We start from the raw sequence: 22,704 nt of genomic DNA on the forward strand, positions 1-22,704 counted from the left end.
CACGCCTACGTCTCTTGTCTACGTCTTATGCCGACGTCTCAAGCCAAGGTTTCATTCTTAGTTTTCAAGCCCATTGCCCCATGCCCTAGGTCTTTGTTTCGCTATTTTACAGGATTGAAACTACGATGTAGATATTTGTAAAAGAACGTTACCATCCGGCCCAATAACTTCATCTGTATTATCACATGTTCTTCGTCATAAGTTTCTATATTAACATTCTGAATAGCTAAATAAACTATCTCTTTCATTTGTCTGAGAAGGTTTTATGGAAAGATTTTGCTGTTTGTTTCTAAGTACGATGAGAATAAACTGTGTTGTCTTTTTTTTTCAAATCTTATATCCACTCTGTGTGTCGGGTAAAAAGTTTGTACACGTTTGACTCTTCTGTCTCCATTCCTCTAAGTCTTTGTATTGACTAGAGTCTTTTTCAATGACATTCCCGTTCATTCAGCCAGCTTCTTCTTATTTTTTGTGTTACTGTTTCCTGCAGGAAGGTCTTTGCGAGCCCTAAGGACCTCATATTACGACATTAACCTTAATGCCAACTCTATATATGTTTTTAATCAAGACTAATCAGAAATTTAAACAACATATCCCTGAGTTTGTTTCGGTTTCATTTGAACAAGTTTTATGGGAAGAGTTACCTGACTACAATCGTGAGGGTAAGTACTGAAACAATGAAAGACACATATTAAACATATAAAGGCTAAGGCAGCACAGGAACCACGTTTTTCAATAAGAGAAAGTACAGAATACATTTTAGCGAAGTCCTGACATAGCACGAACCATGGACCCTCCGATTTGAAAACTCCACTTGATGCAGCATAGTGGTTTGTTTGCTTGGAAGAAATTTTTGATGAAAAAACGATTGTTGATTACAAGTTCCGTGACAGATATTTTTAGAGAGATCATTAGAATCGTCATTAAAAAAATAAAAACTTAAAACTTCCTCTGAATCCTATTAAAACGAAATGCGACACGGATTGAGTTGGGCATATGTTGTCACGTGGTCTGTTTATGAGTTTGAGGAAAGGCGATGTAATTATGTTGCTGTTTTGTTTCTTGATTCCACAGGTCACATCTGGCATCCCTGTCGCGTTGTAGCTCCCAGGGCGGACACAAAAAAGTATCTTGGATAGTTACAGGAAGGGACTTCTGGTGGAGCGGTAAAAAAAAATTTAAGGAGAAAGGGGGGGGGGGAGGGGAGCACTGTCATATGACTGAGCTGGCGGGAATTCACTAATTACTTGAGACGTCTGCCCATCCTGACATTCGTCATTTTTGTATATATAAAAATATTAGGGGGGGGGGAAATGTTAAATTTACTTCACTGAATTGTTTATATCAATGAAGAAACTGCTCAGACAGTATAAGACAATTCTAATTTATCACGTGACTTACAAGCAAAGTTTTGTTGGAATACAATTAATATTCAATAGTTATTCCACACAGCTTCTCGTCAGTAGCGATAAAGGATTCTACAAAACTTTATTTAAGAAAAATACATAGTTAATAATTTTTATGGAAAATATGTCTTTGAAACTGTATACCAGCAGCCTTCTATCTAATCTTCACTGTTTCATCAGATTCTAAACATAACATCCTTGCCTCTCTATTACAAAATTCAATACATTCATCTCTATTCTACTCCTTCGAGCAATGTAACCTGACAGTAAGTTATTGTTTAATGTTTCTTTTTGTCTAAGACATAGAGTCATATATAATGTCAGATTTATTTGATAGATATACCAAAGCATTAATTAATAGGCTAAGGAGATCTGCTGAAACAAACGTATACCAATGAAATAGTGTTTTAATACATAACAAGTTTTGTTTTGTAAAGAACTGCACATTTATAGGAATGTTTGTTAGATCCCAAAGTCTGATCAACTGTACGATGAAATGACTAAGAGAATTACATGTACTGTGTGACTGTGTCAACACTGAAAGTCGTGTCCCAAAATAGCTGAATCAAGCCTTTCTCCTTTATTCATTCTTCTCTCACTCTCTCTCTCTCTCTCTCTTTTATTCTCTCTCTCTCTCTCTCTCTCTCTCTCTCTCTCTCTCTCTCTCACACACTCACACTATGAAACTCATCCAAACGTACTGCTTTCAATGTTAGGTCTCACTCACTCACAAACAGAGAAAGTCTTGCGCGTGTACTCACAATCTATCTTATTGGTACGTCTGCCTTGTTACTCTTTGAACGTATCAGCAACGACATCCAGACATGAGAAGAAATATCGTGTCCAGTGCTTTCTTGACCCCTACTGGTCAATCAGATGCCGAGGTTCTTGTTTTTTAATTTTGTTCAATAGATTTAGAATGGACTCAAGTGTCGTAGTTTGTTTTGTTTTTTTAAGTGGGATGTAGTTTTTTGCTTTTGTTGTTTTTAAAGTAACGTTCAAATGTCAAAGGTCGTTAGGTCAATACTGTTAGGTCAGTCTGAAGTGAGACACGTATATTGTGTTACGTTAAAGAGGTTTATACTTTCCATTTCAGTTTTATTGAGTGTGTGTACGTGTGTTCAGACTAATGTAGTCCTTGTACTTTGACTAAGATGTAAATAAATAATCTTGCAAGTAATAATATTAATAAGGCTTGTCTTCGAGTCCGAAGATTAATGAGGAATGCATTATTTCCCGTGGCAGCACAGCCCCAGCTGTAGTGATGGGCAAAAGTTAACTAAAAAGTTGCTAACTTTTAGTTTAACTAAAAAAAAATAGTTAAGGCCAAAGTTTAATTAAAAAATAAAAGTTTAGTTAAAATCCTAGTTTAATTATTTTTTTTTAGTTACAAACTAAAAAGTTTAATTACAAATTTTACAAACTTTTTTAACATACATACCAATAAATATTTAGACCTATATAATTTGGGGAATATATATATAACGGAGAATAGAGAGGAGAATAAACTAGCTGCACAGGTCACTAGAAAGCCTTTTGACCTTTTCCCTATAATGGTCGCTATTCCCGCCAATTCAAGGTATTTGAAAGGCGAGAAAAATAAACGTGTTCATTATATTTCTAGCAAGTTTCGCTGCTTGATAAATCCTGATTAATTCATTGCTTCTATAGATCTACATTTTGCTGCTTTTTATTAAACACCAGTGTGTTCCTGTATAGCTGCAGGCAAAGAATTTTGCTTTACTATAGATGTAAGAGATATGTCGACTCTTATTTTAAAACTTTTTACTAGATAGATCTAGATCTAGTAACCTAGTTACACTTACAGTCTAGTGACGTCTAGTCTATTACTACTATTAGATCTATAATCTATAGTCATAAGTCTATATTTAATTATTTTAGTGTCTTAGTCTTAAGTAGAGTCTAACTCTTTGTAGTCTTAGATCTAGATCAGTGATTCCCAAAGTGGTCTATATAGACCCCCAGGGGTCTACGAAGACTTCCAAGGGGTCTACGAAAGTGAAAAAACAAATTGGGGGTCTATGAGATGTCCACGGGGGTCTATGATAATAGATTTCATTTAAGCACGTTGTGACTTTAATATTTACATCCTATTAATTTAATTCTTCACACTAACATATAATGTGTGCATAAGTTAATCCTTTAAATATTTATCCTGCTATTCAAACGTAAAATTGTTGTATTTAATTTCAATAATTATTTAAATAACTTAATTGTGTCTACATGTAAGTAATGTTTAGCAAAAAAGAAATGTAAACTGTATAGCGTTGATTATTTAAAATTGTTCATTCCTTCCTTATCAAACATGCCAATTGCCTTTTTATGGCGATATTAAACTAATTACGCTTGAGAATCAACTGAGACAATGTCACCCTGACAAAAAAAATTAGAAAAACCTTAGACCCACAAAATCTCTTCGACATCATATAGAGAAGATCATGGTTTGTGGGTGTCTTACACTATCTGTTTACTTATAGCAAAATAGGCGCTTGGCTACTGAACCTGGGCTCCTGGATTCGAATCTCTGTGAATTTTTAATTTCATGATTTTTAAGGCTCCCCTGAGCCCACCCAACTCTAATGGGTACCTGACTTATGTTAGGAAAAGTAAAGGCGGTTGGTCGTTGTGCTGGCCACATGGCATCATGCTCGTTAACCGTTGGCCAAAGAAACAGATAATCTTAACACCATCACAAGATCTGAAAGGGAAACTTCACTTTGTTATTACAAAACACGTAAAACATTAAAGGTAAAACATTGATTTTACCAGCCATGTAGTTGTAAACACTGTTTCACACAAACCTACACCTGGTATTATTAAAAGAACTGCTTTAAGCAACACTACAGTTCAAGGACATGTCAGTGGCATGAGTTATAAAATTAAAAGCTTATTATTATTTGCAAACGACATATATACAGTTTGGGATCAGCGGTGTCACAGGCTATGACAGGGTGTAGTGATGTGTGTTGCAAACTGCATTAGAGTCGCCGGCTCCTTTCTTTTTTTTTACTCAGGATTGACCCACAAAACCTTTCCCATGTTTGAATTTAGTTGCAAGGCAGGAGAGTTTTTAATTCAGTTTTACTTCGGCTAGGTGGGTAGCCAGCCAAGGCTAATGAGCCCTTCATGCTTGACGCTTACTGGCTTCGCCCCTTCTCCTGATAGTGATAACATGTTTGCGGACTCAATATATGAGCAACACTTGAAAGATCAAGAAATACGCCAGAAACTGCTCTTTGCGAAAACTTTATTAAATAATTAATATTTAATGTTTGAAGCACTACTTCATTGAACAACAAATTCCTGTTTGAAACACATCTGTAGCAACGGATGATAAACCTGCTAAAAGACATTTCCAGTTTGTTTGGTGATTCCTGCAGTACATATTAATTTTTATTTTAATTGGTTTCAATTTGAATTTTATCAATAAAAAAAAAAGATAGATCTCTATAATTTAATATGTAGCTTTAAATTACTTTTTCACTTTTCAACTCACTACAGATAGAAATTAGTTGTAAAACAATGTTGTTGAATTTGAAAAAATTTGTAAGTTATACAGGGGGTCTACCGAAAACCAGAAAACAAGGCAAGGGGTCTACGAGAGAAAAAAGTTTGGGAACCACTGATCTAGATGTTAGACTAGATCTTTTAGTTTAGAGATTCTACTATTCTAGAATTAGAGTCTTGATTAGATGTAGATATATTTAGGTAACTTATTATAGGCCTACTAAGACCTAAGATGCATAGATGATAGATCTATAATGACTATAATACTAATAATTTTAATAGTCGTCAACTAACTATTATACTAAGACCTAAGATGCATAGATGATAGATCTATAATGACTATAATACTAATAATAGTCGTCACTATACTAGGTCTAATACTAAATTAACTAAATCTAGACTAGATCTACATCAACTTCTATTATAATTATACTTATATCTATTATCTAAATCTATTAGATCTAGTAGGCCTATTATGTACTAGAGTATATAGATCTAAATACCCATATCATCTAGTAAAGATAATCATAATTATAATAATCTAAAATCTCTAGATCTAGAGTTACTAAGATATCTACTAGACTATCTAGATTTTAGATCTAGATCTATATCTAGATCTAGTAGTAGTAGTAACTAGTATTTCTTTGATTATTTTTAGATTAAAATATTAATTTTATTTGATCTAGGTCTAGTAGCTAGATCTAATTCTAGACCCAGATTATATTTCTGATCATTTCGTTTGTAGAAGATATTAGATCCAGAATATTCTAGAATCTAGAGTTAGTTAGTCAACATGCAGTTTTATCATTACTTCTAAAGGTAACTTAAATTAGAACTTGGACAATTAGGCTACTTCTAATTTCTTTCTATAATAGTATCACTATCATTCTAGTGATTCTATTAAGATCTACATCTATCCCATAAAGACATTTAAATCTTTTTTCATGTGCACAAATAAATGTTTATTACATTTTGCTAAAGAGATTGGTTGTGCTTTATATTTATATTTTTCATGTTTGGCTGTTTCGTCCTTAAAAAAGGTCAAAATAGTTAGTAAAAGTTTAACTAAAGTTTCTTAGTTTAGTTTAACTAATTTTTTCAATTTGTGATTAACTAAAAGTTTAATTACTTTTTTTTAGTTCAAACTTAGTTTTAGTTTAACTAAAAAAATTTAGTTTAGTTCCCATCACTACCCAGCTGTGACCTACATATTTTGCCACATAATGAGCAAGCCTAACCATCTAGCAGGTACAAGAGAAGACAATGGTTGATGAGATAAGAGAATGAGACGTGGGAATACCCATTGACGAAAACGTTTAGACTTGAATATCTTCAAAATATCTTCCATATATCTTATCACTCTGTCTGTCTGTCCGTCTGGTAAAAAGTTTGTAAAACGTTATTGCTCCCACACACAATTTCGGATCAAGCTGAAATTTCGCACAATTATTATTTTTAAACAATAAATTTCTCGGTCGTCGAACAACTTAACCGATGTAGGCTTATTACATTCTTAATATAGAACTTGAAATAGACATAAACAACCTTCTTTGAAAACAAAACTCACTAGAAGCTGTATTTGTAGATATACACAGATTCAACCTTAAAGTAGAAATAAGAGGGAAACGATAATTAGAACAAACTCTAACTTACTAATAATACACTTGTGTCTCAAGTCTCTCCTTCGTTCAACTTCCAGCCCATTATTTATCGACTTGATCTAAAACAGACTCCCGTGTGATTATACTTTAATCCATTCAGCCTCACAACCACAAACATCCGTCCTACTTTCCCTATGGTTACACGCACATACACTTAATAACACTACAACTATAAACTAATGGGCTCAAATAATAACAATATTTCTCTATCATCCACAGCGGAAGAGATGTCAATGACGCATGAACTCTGACCTTTAAAACCCTAGTAACCCAAGCAGGATGTTATGTCGTTTCAGCCAGACACGTATAAGACACCAACGCAAAGTTACTTCTCGGCGCCCGCTTCTCGGCACCACTTGTACGATCTGGATATCGACGCCGCGCGAGGAAATGTGCACCCGATTCTCAACGGATCTAAATCCATGCAAGTGGAACCAGCCCAGGACCAAGGAGTACTCCAAGTCAGCCACAGCGAGGCTAACGCCTCGTCGACCGGGAGCGAGAATCTGCTCCCCTTGCCGGACTGGCCCACCGCGATAGAAAAATGGGGCGTTTGGTGGGACCTTCACGTCTACGGTTTCTCCGTGCTATTCATCCTCTTGACCCTCGTCAGCTGCGGGGTCTTCCTGCGCTTCCGGTCGCGGGTTCAGAAGTTCAAGATCGTCTTCAACACACTGATATTTCTGGCGACATCCGGCGTTCTGAGGGCGGTGTTTATGCTGGTCGATCCATACGGATGCAAAGGTCAAATGGCGACCCTGGTGATCGGCATCCTGACCCAGTCTGTGTATCCATTGTTCTGTGCCTGCTATGGGTTGACCCAGGTAGTGAATGATATCTGTTCTAATGTCATGCGCTGTCACGTCCTACATATATTGATTAGTATTTGTTGACTTCACTTATATAGACAAATATTGTCAACTGGTTAATAGCGGCCTCTCTTTTTTCCAACCAATGAGTGATACCAATACCCACAGTCTTTCTTAATACTTCAAAATTAATTTGCAAACACTTTTAATTTGTGTGACATAACTTTAGTTATGCTGCTTCAAATAAATTCATACAGAATCTGAAAATGCTAAAAAAAATTAGACATAACAGTTATGAAGTGTGTGAGTGTATTTTATTGGTTAGTGAATTCTGATGCAGCCTTTAGACAAACCTGATAAAAATAAGTGGGTAAATAAGGGTGAACGGCTACTGAAATTCTGTTTAGTTCTGAGACGAGAGCTAGAATCACGTATATTTTACAAAGCATATATCAACTCACTCTGTCTGTTTGTTAAAAAGTGTGCACACGTTATTTCTCTTATACCCATTCTCGGATCAAGCTGAAACTTCGCACAATTATACATTGACATAGTCAAGACATGAATTTAAAAAAAGTAACCAATTAGACAATTAATTACTGGTAATTCATTATTTTATTTATAACAACAAGGGAAACTAATACGTCAGTATTCACAGATACGGCTGAATTTGTTGGGTTTAGTCCTCTTAAATAATTCTTAACGCTATTTCTCCCCCACGCATTCTCCGATCAAGTTGATACTTTAAACAATTATTTATTGCACCTAACAAAACATAAAACAATAAACAAAAATACTAAATTAGTCAATTAATTATTGGTAGTTAATTATTTTGTTTGATATCAAATAAGTGATAAAATGTGTGCGTTATTGATAGATATAGTTTTAAGGGCGGAGTTCTTCCCCTTTAGATAAGCATTTAAAAAAAAATGTTAGGATTTGTTATATTTTGCTTGTTTGTCGTTTGAGTTAAAATATTATGTTGAAATGGCTAGAAATCGTATTACATTGTGTTTCTACATGCATCTACATTGCTAATATTTTTTTAAATTAATTTTTAAGGTTTTAATCACTGTCAGATCAAGAAATGGACCTCATTCACCAATCGTAAACAAACAACATTTAGCTACGTGATAAAATTGATAAACCAATGTATATAAATGAAATATCGAACAGCATTTATGGATTAAATACTTTGTATAGAAGAGATAGAGAATCACGTGGCTTAATGTTGCTTGTTTACAATTGGTGAATGAGGTCCATTGATGGCCTCGTGAAGAGCTTTAACCCAACGACGACTGCTTCATAAATGATCAAATAAATCTATATTCTTCAAAAATGTTTGTTAAACATCACCAATTTATTTTTAAAGTTTCGCTTCTATTTCTTAAACTTTTGTCTCTGACATTACAGTCATAGTTATTACATCCACAATGACGTCAATACGTAGACTTATCCCAACTATTTATATATATATATATATTTATATATTTTTTCCTTACTCCTTCCAGGTGATGTTGCTGAGAATCACAAAGGTAGATGTCGGTAACAGTAAAGTGAGAAGCTTGAGTTGGCTGATGGGTTGCACGCTGACCTACTTGTTCCTCGTGGTGGTCATCGAGTCTCTGGTGTCCTTTGAGCGCTCCTTAAAGCTTCTTCTTCTAGTGGACAGCGGCTGCTTCATCGCATGGTCCCTCTATTTAGGAATAACGTTTATTTGTAGTGGATTCAGGTCATTCACTTATTTCATTTGTGTTGTGTGTATGCAAAGCTTATGACTATTGCGTTCTTCTTTTTCGTACTGATAATAAGATAAGATATTTAGAAAAAATGTAAAACAAACCACCCAAAAGTATCCCTTTCAGACCTTGCGATCATAGGGGCTGTTTCTGTAGCTCACGGATGAGGAGGGTGTCATGAGACCAGCACAACGACCAAAAGCCTTTACTTTTCCCCAACTAATGTCAGGTCATCAGAGGCGCTCTAAAATCCCAAAATTCAAAATCCCAGTCTTTCCCAGGATTCGAACCCCGAATCCTCAGATCGGAAACTAAGTGCTTTACCGATCAACCACCGCGCCTCCGTTAAAATGTAATAAGCATAATTTAAAAAAAAATTATCTTGGTAAGCATAAATCTGTCTAAGAGGCTAAGTATTGAATTGTAATGTAGACTAAGAATTTTAAAAAATCCGATATTTGACTATTGCAAAGTTTTTTTTGCCTAAAGAAGACCTTTTCATTGAGAACCCCTTCCAATATTTTTCTCCAAATAGATTGATGAAGCGCATTATTGTAGTTCTATAGAAAGGTTTACAAACAATAGTAATTCAAATAATAGCTGTTACACTGATGCAGGGGCTACAATGGACTTTGTTTCTCTTGTAACGCTGAAATAAAGAAATCCAATAACACTGGTTAAAGGCCAACAATAGAAGTTAGTCCACACTGACAGCGAATGTCGAACAAGAAGTTTAATAATAAAGAAGGGAACCGTCGAATGTCGACAAGCTAAATCTCTACGTTCATAAAAACTGTCTAATACAATCACTTTAGTTAAACCTTTCATTTAAACATATCACCGGAAACGTATAAATAATAAATTTGAAAGTGCTCTTTTTTAAGATAGTTATTGTATTATATAATAGTCTGGCAGTGTATTCGTGAGTTGGAAATAGATAATTTAAATCTCAAGACATTTACGTCCAAAGCTGATAAAGATATTCCTCTTAATCCATTTAATTTTCTAACGCATCGTTGTCTATTAAATACGAAAAATGAAAGTGTGCGACATTGATTATTAATATTGTTTCTGTTTCTGAACAGGTTAAGCCAGTACGCGGATGAAGCTAAAAGAGCGAGAAAAGAACTGAACGCCTTCAACAGCCACCGCCGATCCGCCAGCAATACGACCAATCTTATGGCCACGACGCTATCAACGAATGTTGGAGAAGAAAGCACAATGTACAACGGGGAGACAGATTTAATCTCAGACAATACAGCCACATCGGACATGTTCGTGGTCGCCGGAGGTGGTGGTCCATACTCCCCAACTGCAGCGGCTTCAAAAAGCGGCATAAGGCTCTCAAGGCCGAAGTTAAAAATCTCGGACAAGAACCACATGATGGTGACGATCGCCAGCGACGACGATGACGTGTCCACGAGCTCCACTGACGTAGAAAACATCAAAGGCGATGTCAGCCATCCGCGACGTACTAGAAAACGATACCGACAGAAACGGAATAGCAATGTGTCCAAGGGAAAGGCAACGAACAGTTCTTACGTGTCTCTGTCTATAACTGCTGAGTCGAACAGTAATAAGAGATCATCGAAAAACAAAACTTCAGATTTAGGAACTGGAGCCACGTCCCCAACGTTGGATACTACACACTCTGTTCTCCCTTTGTCTACTGTGGAGTCTGTAGAGTCGTACAATATTATTTTCAAAGGAGGTGTCTCCCATTTGCCGTTTTCTCATTGCAAAAATAATCACCTTGGGAATTCGCACAACGAAGCTAGTCAAGCTCAGGATCAGCAGTTGCCTCTTTTGCAAACGCCTGATCCTTCATCGGTTGGTACGCTGAACATCATCAACGAAGTCTCAAAACGCGATGAAGTCGACAGTCTGGACGATGATATTGTGGAAGACGACGGCGACGATAAACAGACTGCGGCCTCCTATGGTAAACAGGCTGTCCCTGCTGTTGGTTTTGATAAAAGCACAGATAACACGGAATCATTCATGGAGACAGACTTTTTAGCCGAGAACTGCGTTGAGGATACGGGCGATCGCTCCTGCTGTGCGGTTGATCCTAAAATCAACCACCGTGGTGTGGCATTGTCAGAGCTTGTGTTTAGCGTCCACTCCGAGAATAACCATCTTAGTAATTCTCCTAGAGACAATGGCTACTTGGCAGATACCGAAAACATATTTTACTGTTCCTCATTGTCAAAAGTATGTGGCAGCTCGGGTCGTACATTGTCAGGCAGGGATGATTCCGGCCAACCCCTTGGTGATATGTCTTCTCAGAGGTCAACGCCAACACACTCGGACGACGACTCTGTTTTGAGTCCGGCTTTGTCTGAGAGGATGCAATCCATAGCTCCAGCAGCTTTGGGCTTATTTAGAATACGCCAGAGCAAGATGGTCCAGCGGGCTGTACATATGACTTACTTGCTGACTTTTCTGTTCATGTTTGCGTGTCTCTTACAATTGTATACTGTTTTCGGTGTCTATGGAGTCCTAGGTACTATACCTAGACCTGATCCCTGGCCTTGGTTAATATTTCACAGCATCTTTCGGTAAGTTAAGAAATATGATCTACTACTGGGGTATTTTTAACGATAAACTAAACAATGTACGGGAAGCAATATTAAAGTTTCATGTTGCCAAATAAATGTTAAATGATTTACAATCGAGCTTAGAACATTTGGATTCTGCAGTGCTCAAACAAATGTGCAGTTAAATTATCTTATAATTTATTAAAACATTGTTTCTCCACTTGTTTTCTTTCTACACCGGATACACCAAATAGCTACTTATAGCGTAATTTAATGTCATAAAGACCATACACTTGTTGGCGAACTGAGCCTGTCTAGTTTAAAATATGACAATTTGAGTAAAACAAAATTTTCAAATCAGAAGAAAAGAATGTTCATTTTTATTTATAAGAGATATTTTTTGTCTATTATTTTGAACTTAGAAATAAATGGCCAAAGAATTACATTTTTTTTTCACTAGTCAAACGAATGGTATTTTGAAAAAAAGGGAAAGAAATTGTACTTGACTGGACTGAAGCTGAATTAGTCTCCGCTCTAAATGGAGACAAACACTATATAACAATACAATCTTATTCATTCATGAGTATCTCACTAGCAGATTGGTTAACACGTCCGACCGAGAAGGTGTGAGCCACGAATTAGAATAAAGGTTGTTTCCCCCTTTTTATTTATTTTTTCATTTTTAAATGTTTTTAAAAATTAATTACGTTAAAACCCACTCAGATATCTCGTTCTTGTTCCTTCCCTTCCCCCCCCCCCAATTTTTCCAACTGGTTCAGATATGTGATAGGATCATAGCGTATTGAGAAAACTAAAAGCATGAAGTAACGCTAAACAAAACAATTGTTAAAAATGTTATTAATCGTATAGATTAATTGTTGTTGGTCTAGATCTTTTACACATTTAGTAAAAAACATCGTGGGGTCTAATGGCTGCAGTTAGCCTGTCTCTAATCTCTTCGTTTGTGGTGCGGTCTATGAATGTGATACCTAGGATCCTTCTGTAGCATCTGAATTCCATTGCTAGGATCAACCTCTCTAGCTCTGCAGTCAATGTTCAAGACTCGCAAGGGTGTAAGATATAGTTTTATCTTATCTTATATTTTCTTAAAATCTGGCTTCCATTATCAATTAGCATTGGGCTTCAACATCCTACACGTTTCAGACACACAAAGCTTGGGGATTAAGCTCCTATCACATAAAGGCTTTCACAACATTGAGAAGTGAAGATACGCTGCCTTACAATACCCTTACTGTTATAAAAATACTAATAGTTTAAAGCTAGATCTATATAAAACGAATTAGTCTTTCTGATGTAAAAAAAAAAGCTTTTTTAAAAAAATTTGAGAAGAAACATCTTAATACAATTTAATTTCATGTTCACGCACTTGGAACAGCACCAGCCTTACTAACTAATGAAAGTCAAAATAAGAAAATTTCTCTCATCAAATTCTATTAGTTTTTGTTTTTCCCTTGGGCTGTTTGCTTCTTAGCGTCTCTCTATGACTTCCTAATCCTCCATACAGTTTTTGAAATAACATCGTGTGTGTGAGTGTGTGTGAGAGTGTGCGTGAGTGTGTGTGTGATAGGGTTTAATATCTTCAGGCCAGTAACAACAAAAAAAAAAGTTTTTCTCCAATTTAGACGAACAGCGAGAATTTTTTATTTAATGTTTGCTTTTTGAGACTTTATATTTTTTTAAATTTTATTTGTTTTTTATTTTAATTTAATTTTTGTTTGGTTCTTAGTTTTTATACATTTTTAAAGAGTAAAATATGAGAGTGTATGGCTAAAAGAGGCAAAGAGAAAGAGAGAGAGAGAAAGAGAGAAAGAGAGAGAGAGAAAGAGATTTGTGTTTGTGTTTGTTTTTTCTGGTTTTGTTTTCTTAATTTTTACAATTCCTTGTTCATTTCCCCTCATTTGCTTTTTTGTCCCACATGTGAGATAAACTGCTCAGAGTTTTACAGTTGTTCTTATGTTCTTCACACTGTTTGTTGTCTAAAGCAATATCTTGTGGCCAGAAACTAAAATAATTTTTAAGCTTTAAAATCTGAAATCATTGAATTATCTTCTAGTTAGTTCCATATGACCCTTTTCAACATTTGTACATAGATTTAGAATGTGACTCAGCTCCAAGAGAAAAACTATAAATGGCAATGTCTTCGATTCCCAAGATTAGGAGGAGTGCAGTGTTTCACATGCTTACGCAGACCCAGTTGCGACATGCATATTTGCATATTTTCCCGCATTTCATGCATACAAAGCCGTTGTCCGCAGGAGGCCTATTTAAGTTTTCTTTCCGTCGTTTGCGTCTGTTTTCAATAATGGCTTTTCTTTGAGTCTCAAATGTTTGTCCCGAAGCCTTTGTAAAAGCTCTCCAACTGTCTCTTTCCGAGGCCATCTACTTTCCTCTTTGCCAGTTAGGGCGAAACGGAGAAATACATAGTCTTTAAAAATAATTCCTTCACATTTGACTGTTGTTCCGCACAATGTTGGGCCAGTGAGGGGCCCCTAGTCATGTGTTGACCAGTTCTTTTCACATTTACCTATTGTTTCGCACAGTGTTGGGTCGTTAAGGGGCCCCTAGTCATGTGTTGACCAGTTCTTTTTTTTCTTCTGTGATGTTATTCTTTACTGGTGGTGTAGATGGAAAAATTTCTTGATGTTTCATTTTAAGTATTTTACACGCGAGCTCTACTCATATGTATTAGATGTAATAGGTAACTTGCACAGTCAAATTTCCCATTCTAGTCATCTGTTTCTGTGACCCACGATTAACGAGCGTGTTATCTGACCAGCACGACGACCCTTTAATTTTCCCCAACAAATGCCAGGTACTCATTAGAGCTGGGCGGAATTATGATGCCGAAATTTTTTAAAAAAGTCTTCACCAGGATTCGAACCCAGTACCCTCGGTTCATAAGAGAGCCCTTTACCACTCAGCCTCAGCGCATCCAAGTTACACACACAGTACAGAAAAAACAACATAAATTGCTATAAGGACTGATCATTTAAATATTTCATCTAATAAATAGAAAACAGTCCAATGTGGCTGTCCACGATAATAAAACTAAACACGTCTGTACTGTTCGCAGTCTTCTAAAGAACCGTCAGTTAATTCTGTCTCTAAGGTAACCCACGTAAGGTTTTTAATCTACCGTCATGTCACTAAAGGAATTCCCAATTATTGCTCAATTGTATACTCCAGCCTATTGTATCCTTAGAGCGTCAGTCAGGTCCTACTACATGTCCAGGAAGTCCAATCAGTCATTGACATTGTCTTCCTGGCGTTTCATTGGTCTGCCTTTTGGTTTTTTCTTGGCAGTACTCTACGTCTGTAACTTATCAATGCTATTATAAGGGATTCAAGATCTAAGAGGAGGCGCGGTGGCTGAGCGGTAAAGCGCTTGTTCGAATCCTGGTGAAGACTGAGATTTTTAATTTCGGGATCTTCTGGCGTCTCTGTCCACCCAGCTTTAATGGGTACCTAACATTAGTTGGGGAAAAGTAAAGGCGGTTTTGTCGTTGTGCTGGCCACGTGACACCCTCGTTTACAGTAGGCCTCAGAAACATCTGCCCTATAGACCACAAGGTCTGAAATATAACTTTACTTTTACTTTTAAAGATCTAAGAAATCAGAATAGTAAGTTCTATAAATACTTCCATATTGATAACGTTGGAGCTCTCGTCTAGCGTTCGTTTTGTTTGTTTAAATTGTGATGCTGAAAAGTCTTTCTTACTATATTTGTTTTTGTTAGAGGAAATAGATTTGTGTGCAACTTATCTACTCAAAGTGTCCCAAATTGATGGAACTTCACAATGAGAATAACTATTGATACCAAATTTAACACTTATATAACATTCAACATACACTTATCTGGTCTTGTGGTATGCACTCTGGACTGCCATTTGGTGCCATCTCCGTCGTTATGTTGGAGTTATGGGCTAGGATGCAATTAGCTTCAAATTCTGAAGGAACATCAGAAACATGTCAAACATTTATAAACATTTTACAAACATTTTACAAACAATAAATGGCAAAAACCGCTTGGCCACCTATCAAGCGGACTCGAGTTTGAAACCCGACTCCAGAACAGTTGTGTTTCCTGAATGCCTAAAATCAGCATGGAAACCCTACCCTAGATACTCCCTCGTCCCACTGGTCCACTATAAGCATGAAAGTTGCGCTATAGAAAAGCAATTCAACAGATCATTACGTCACATCAATTAGCCCTGCTACCATCGGGCTTCCATTAAAGTTCACTCACCAGATAACAAAGTGGTAACATCATTTCCTTCCTTCACCACAGATTCGAATCCATCCATCCATGCCTGTGACGCTACTGTCCAAGGACGCCCTAGGCCTTTCCCAAAACGTCTTCTTTACGAAGGATAACATTTTAAAGTCTACTTAGTTATACACGTTTATTATTGATAGATATACTACACATGTTTTAAAGATTATCTGTTTAATTTTGTTTTACAACACTGAAGACTTACTCATTAATGTCTTCCAGCTAACTGTCTTGTATATAAAACATGTTGGCTTTAATTTCTAAAGACGTAACTAAGTCTCGTGTTTAGATCAAAGTGTTAACACCCCTTGTTTATTACACACACACACCCACACACACGCCCCTGCTACACATCACATTCACACAACACCCACACACACGCCCCTGCTACACATCACAACTAATTTTCACACAACACCCTCCAGGGGAAATGTTAAATGGCCGACAATGTTTTCCTTAATTAGATTTGACTTCCAGCTCCAGGGTCTCCTTTGAGTGGGTGTGTGGGAGGGGTGGAGAAGGCTTAAAGAAGAGGGTACTGGAGGAGGATGGTGACGTGAGGTAAGGGTAGAGGGGATCGATATCCAGAAAGGTATTGGGGGGGAGGGGACTTGAGACTCTTGTCCACATCGCACGGGCGTGACTAAGTTTTATAACGCCATTTCATGGGAAAGATTTTATTTCCTTTACTTGTTTTTCTTATGTCCCTACTTTCTTTGTCTCTATCTCTTTCTGTCTCTCTCTCTGTCTCTCTCTCTCTCTCTCTGTCTGTCTCTCTCTCTGTCTCTCTTCTTCCCTCTCTGTCTCTCTCTCTCCCTCATTTACAAAGAGAGAGAAAAAAATATCTATAACTTTGGACTATTCATAGATTCACTGGACTCGACGCCTCTGTCAATAAAAAAGTTGATGTCGAGAAGGAGATCCCTTTATACCATTTATTATGAACTTTTATACCTCGGAGTTATCGTCTCAGATGAAGGAATCAAACCCGAACTGATGCCCGGAATCGCACAGTCCACGGCAGCACTTGCAAAACTCAAAACAGTCTGGGAAGACAAAGGCATAGCCCTCGTTAGGCTGATGTGCTCCCTGGTCATGGCCACATTCTCACTTGCTTGCAAGTCTTGGAAGCTGACTTCAAAACTAATAAGGAGGATCCTAGCAATGAAATTGAGATGTTACAGAAATAACCTAGGTATCACATTTAAAGACCGCATCACATATGAAGAGATTAGAAATAGGATTAACACAGCGATTGGACCTAACGATGACCTGCTAACGCAAATTTAAACTCTATGCGCTATGGCCGTATCACCAAGGTCCTCAACGCTCGCAAAGACCTTCCTTCAGGGAACAGTTCCAGGGAAAAGAAGAAGAGACAGACAGAGCGATGGAAAGACAACATAAAAGAATGGGAAGAATTAAAAGAAAGTCTATTTTCTATCCAAAATCAAAAGACAGGAATGTAGAAAGATGATCAACAAATCTTTTTGTGGTGCCCCAACCGTCCAACAGACTCAGGGATAGGTGAAGATGAAGGTGTGAATATGAAGCATTTTTCTTTATACGCAATGAATATATTTGGTGTGTATGAATTTCTCTTGTTTTTAACCAAACATTATTAAACTATTGTTGTTTGATTATTTTATGGCCATGTCTGTTTATTGTTGTTCTTTTATGACAGTTATGTGTTTGCTTATTGTGTAAGGGTTCCAGTGAAAACATTACTCTTGATCTACTCAAATGATATGCTGCTATAGTCTTTGGGCTAGCTGTCTGCCTATCCGCGTTTCCGTCTAGCACAGGGGCTCTCAACCTGTGGTTTGCGACCCCCTTGGGGTGGAATGACAATTTGTGAAGGGTCGGTTATAACCATCGAAAAAAAGGATTTTTTTTCCATTGAAATTTAATATCTATATTGTTATTCCAGGCTTGATACTGCAAACAATTGAATCAGAATTGATTGCAACATTTTAATAGTACATCAGATAGACTGCCATTTATATTTCATTTGTTCGAGGGTCAGTATTAACAATCACAACTAATTAATGTTTCTGATATTAAGGTCTGCAATATATATATATATTAGACTATTCTTAATATCATTTGAAAAAATTGACATTTATGTAATATTTGAACTAAACGATGTACGTTTTAATAAAGGTTGAGTAACGCATCCATTAATTAGAATTTTTTAAATACGTAAACTATGTTAAGAAGTCCATGACGTACTGGACACCATGAACCTTGGATGAACTACAAATGGTAGCAGGGGAGGAAAGCATGTGTCTCTGGTAAGAAACTCTTTAATTGTTGAAGGTAGTGCCTCATAGCTCCCCCATGCAGTTCAAGTGACACTTCAGTTGTCTCCCCTCTTGGACACTTTTAAGACATGCACCACTGTTTCCTCTGCCTGCCCCTTTGGTTTCAGCAGGAATTGAAAAACCCCAGTATGTCATTTTTAACGAAAATAATATTGACAATGCTTCCAACGTAATCTGCTCTCTATGAGGGAAATGACATTGAACCTGGAAAACGATACAATGTTAATTTCTATGCAAGAACATTAGCGCATGTAAGTGAACAAAATACCATCCTACTTTTAAAATCTACTTCACATCTCATTAGCACTTGCCAGAAATACATTGAAAGTCAAAGTTAAAGATTTTTAGGAGACAGAAATAGTTTAACAGCGAAACATTTCTCTTTAATTACACAAATCAAGAACAAAGTTTTTGCTGTCATGTTCCGTTTGGCTGTGGTGCACCTTCTTCTTCCGTTTGCAGGAAATATTTCTTGGAAACAGTCTGTTAGTTATCATGTCCAATTACAGATACTCGTCACATATGTGTGCAGTGTGGATTGTGAATAATGTGAATAAGAAAGTAAATAAATGCATGTTATAAAGGTATTATTTCATTTAATTGTAATATAGTGATATGGTGAATTATGTATCGCAATAATATAATTACACATTGTTTCGTGATTAAACATTAAGCTTTGGCAATGCAGATCAGAGATAAGCTTCCAATTATAATTTTGTAACATTAGCGAAAGCAAATTTACTTATACTTACGAAAGAAAATAATTTAATGTTGGGGGGTCGTGTATAAGTGAGGAATTTATAAAAAATGTGTCGCCGAGCTAAAAAGGTTGAGAACCGCTGGTCTAGCAGGTTGGTGGCTAGTGGAAGACAAAAAACAAAAATAAATTCTTCATTTTAATGTAGTCTTTACAGCTCTTAAAATTGGTGTAAACGTTGACTTTTTGCTTTTAAAAACTTACCGTCTAAGCATGTGAAAAGTTTTACTAGACGATCAATATTAAGTCGTATTAAAAATAATAAGCAAATGTATGCATATCATTCTAGACTAAATATAAAACTTGGTTACATCATCCTATCTAGATAATAAACCTGGTCACTTTCAGGCACGCCTTGATTAGCATTTCTAATGTTGTATTGGTGGATGTGGCTTCACAGACCCAATCCAATGGATTGACTTGCCTAAAAAAAAGATTTAAATCTCTATATATTTCAACCATTTAGTCTTTTGATCTAACTAAATTACAAGAATTTAGACATTTACAACAGGCATCTCGACTCCAAATGGAATGATTTCGCTATTCATCAGATTCCATCTCCAGTTTCAGCTTTTCATATGGGGCCCTCCTTCCTTACTTTATAGACACACATGACGTCGATTCTTCTAAATATGCATCAACACACAACACACACATTTGTGCTTGAAAGGGGAGATTTGGTTATTTTTTAGAAATAAAGTCGAAAAGTAACCCCTACACCAGTGTTTCCCAAACTTTTGACCTATGCGTACCCCTTCTAGAATTATCATAACATTAGTATCTCTCGCCCTCTCCAAAAAAAAAAATGGATTCATTTTAATATATTTTTTGGGTAGGCCTACATTTACAAAATAATAATAAACGAAAAAAATGTAAATAAAATAAATGTGAATTATATTATAAATAAGATTGATTCGGATCAATAAAAACGATGGAATTGTTTGTGTTGAGATGACAAATCGCCATTATTTGGTTGCCTGGTTGTTTACTTTAATTCGAAATGCAATTCAACGTCCAACAGTCTGTTTCTTTTTTCGACTCTATGGCTACCTAGAAGGGAGCTCCAGGTTCGACACCCGACTCGGTCAGAGTTGCGTTTACTGAGCGCCTAAAGGCAGCACGGAAAACATACTCCTAGATACACCCTCCCCCCCCCCCACCCACTGGTCCACAAATGAGATTGGACCAAAGCGTTCTGAGCATGCTATAAGCATGAAAGTAGCGCTATATAAAGGCTATGATAAAAAAATATGATGAATTTCTGTACTTTTTCTGTTAAACCAAGATACACATGCTGCATTTGTAACCAGAATGATGTTAAAGTAGTCGCCTAATATTTATTTAATTAATCCGTTTCAATCCAATTGCAACTATTGCTCTTCTTTCGCATGCGACAAACTTTCTGGCATGGTGTTAATGTTAAACGAGTATCTTATCCATTCATTAGTTTTGTTTGACTCAGGAAAACAGTCTTCCCAGCCCGTTTGCAAACTCTTCAAATGTTCTGCAATTCATTTCAGAGTATAAGTATCAATTGAAGTAACCGGACTTGTTATAGACTCACGAAGAGATGAAAACGAGTCTATTTCTCTATTACTAACTTTCATTTGACACAAATTTAGTTTTGCGATAGCGGCGTTCACTTTATCCTGAACATGAAACCATGGAATGCAACGAATGCCTTGTAACGATACGTTACGTCAATTTACCACAAGTAGGATTGTTTACTAAACCATTTCCAGAAATGCATGTTGTTTCAATTCAAAACTATTATAAATACAACATTGAAGCTTATGCCTACATTCAAATAATCAATTGAAAATTTTTCCTCGATATAGCCAAAGAACATTGCTATGAAAAAGCAGCTTTGTATGACAACTTCCCATTTCTTCACATACACAAAGTCTTGCGTTAAAGGACAGTTTTTAATGCAGTTAACGATTTTCGTGCTTTTATTCAGAAATTGCTGCAGATGTGCTGGAATGTTGCATATTAACATATCCTTTATTAATTCTGATAAAACGTTTTGCTCCATCTGTGCTTGTTGAAACACATCTGTTCTTGCATATGATGTATTTATAACATTAAATATATCTTCTGTAGTGTGAACTAACAAAAGGTTGCTAAAATAAAAATTGTTATGAAATTCGGGATTTTGTTTCGTATCAAACGAAATAGATAAGATTTGCAAAAATTTCCAAGTTGATGCCTATGCTGGTCTTCAAAGCGTTTCCGTCGGGCACCGAATCAGAAACCCCATTAGAGCACTGAAGAGGAAGCTGGCAGTGAGTTTTAAGGTCGCCTTGTCCCCGTACAAGGACAGCCCTAATGCCGCACATAGACCAGTATTCTCTCATATCCTTGTCCCAATCGACCTTCATGCAAAACGCGACACTCATAAAGAATGTGGCTTACTGTTTCATCGTCCTCGACGCAATGGCGGCACCGTGTGTCGTAGTTCTCCTTCCACCGTCCAAAGTACGCGTCTATTGGACAGTTTCCGACTCGGAACTGGGCTAGGACGGCCTGTTCCGCACGGCAGGGCTCCCACCATGCGTCCTTTCGGTCTGGTCTACTCATCTGCCTGTGTAGCTCTCGGCCCTTATCGGAAGCGTCCCAACTGTCAAACCAATGTGCTAGCAAATGGGTGTCGGCTTTTCCCATGGCAGGGTCCACTCAGCTCCACAATTTCGGGATTACCTGAGAGTCGGACCACCGCCCCATATCCAGCTTTCACAGTGCCCTCGAGCGTCTGCACAGATCCGTCCGTGTAGATGGTGGACACTCCAGCCGTATACGAAGCAATAGTTTCTCTGGCTGCATGTAAAAGCCGTGTAGGATCGCACCGCTTTGTCACCTCCGAGTCAAGAAGGCTTTTTTTCTGTACCGTCGGCATGCCGAAAGCTTTAGCTGGGGGGAAAGAGCAGCCCGATTCACCGGTAGGTTCATCTCTCTGACCAGCCCACGCACCACATGCATAAAGCAGGGTTGGTTTTTGAGACGTCTGTTGTCCTCCCAGTTGTCGACCAGACGTCTGAGCGGATCCCTCCTCCAGCCGCCTGTATCTCTCGTGAGTTAACCGGACGTCTCGCTCTCTGCGCAACTTCAGCGGCGGCACGTTGGCCATAATTTCTCCTGCTGCAATTGGCGTTGTGCGACACGTACCACAGATGAGTCTGATGGCTTGATTCTGAACAGAGTCTAGCTTCGCTAGAGACGTTAGCGACGCCCAGACCTGAACAGGTAGACTTTAATTCCTAAGTGACCGAACTGCACCCATGTACAGTGATCTCAGAACACCCGTTTTTGCTCCCCCATTTCGTTCCAGCTAGCTTTTTACGATGTTCAGCCTCTCGGATGCTGTTTCCCGAACGTGCTGGATATGGTCGTACAAGGTCAATATCTGATTGAGGATGACCCCGAGGTACTTTAGCTTTTTGTCCCATGCCAGAATCTTGCCGTCCATCCGTAGCTCAACTGGTTCCTTAACTATATCACGTCCTAGTGGTTCGAGTGGTTTACCTCGAGGCCCCACAAAAACAAAACAATTGGTCTTTACTTCTGGTGCACAAAGTACCCTGTTGAATTTTTGTCCCAGTTAGCCGGTTAAGTGTATGAAAATTGAATTATTATTTGGACATTTCTA

General features: G+C 37.3%; 1 protein-coding gene across 5 annotated transcripts in view; it reads left to right on the forward strand.

Moving 5' to 3' along the window:
- Positions 1–22,704, forward strand: part of LOC106077515 (uncharacterized) — a 105,861-nt gene that overhangs the window by 63,165 nt on the left and 19,992 nt on the right. For all 5 annotated transcript variants that reach the window (XM_056008833.1, XM_056008836.1, XM_056008834.1 and 2 more), the window contains exons 2-4: positions 6,815–7,419; positions 8,916–9,136; positions 10,229–11,704. In XM_056008833.1, the coding sequence (XP_055864808.1) occupies positions 6,880–7,419; positions 8,916–9,136; positions 10,229–11,704 (2,237 nt within the window). In that variant the 5' untranslated portion in view covers positions 6,815–6,879. The remainder of the gene's footprint in view (positions 1–6,814; positions 7,420–8,915; positions 9,137–10,228; positions 11,705–22,704) is intronic.

The sequence above is a fragment of the Biomphalaria glabrata genome, chromosome 13 (assembly GCF_947242115.1).
Source record: "Biomphalaria glabrata chromosome 13, xgBioGlab47.1, whole genome shotgun sequence".
Taxonomy (NCBI): domain Eukaryota; kingdom Metazoa; phylum Mollusca; class Gastropoda; family Planorbidae; genus Biomphalaria; species Biomphalaria glabrata.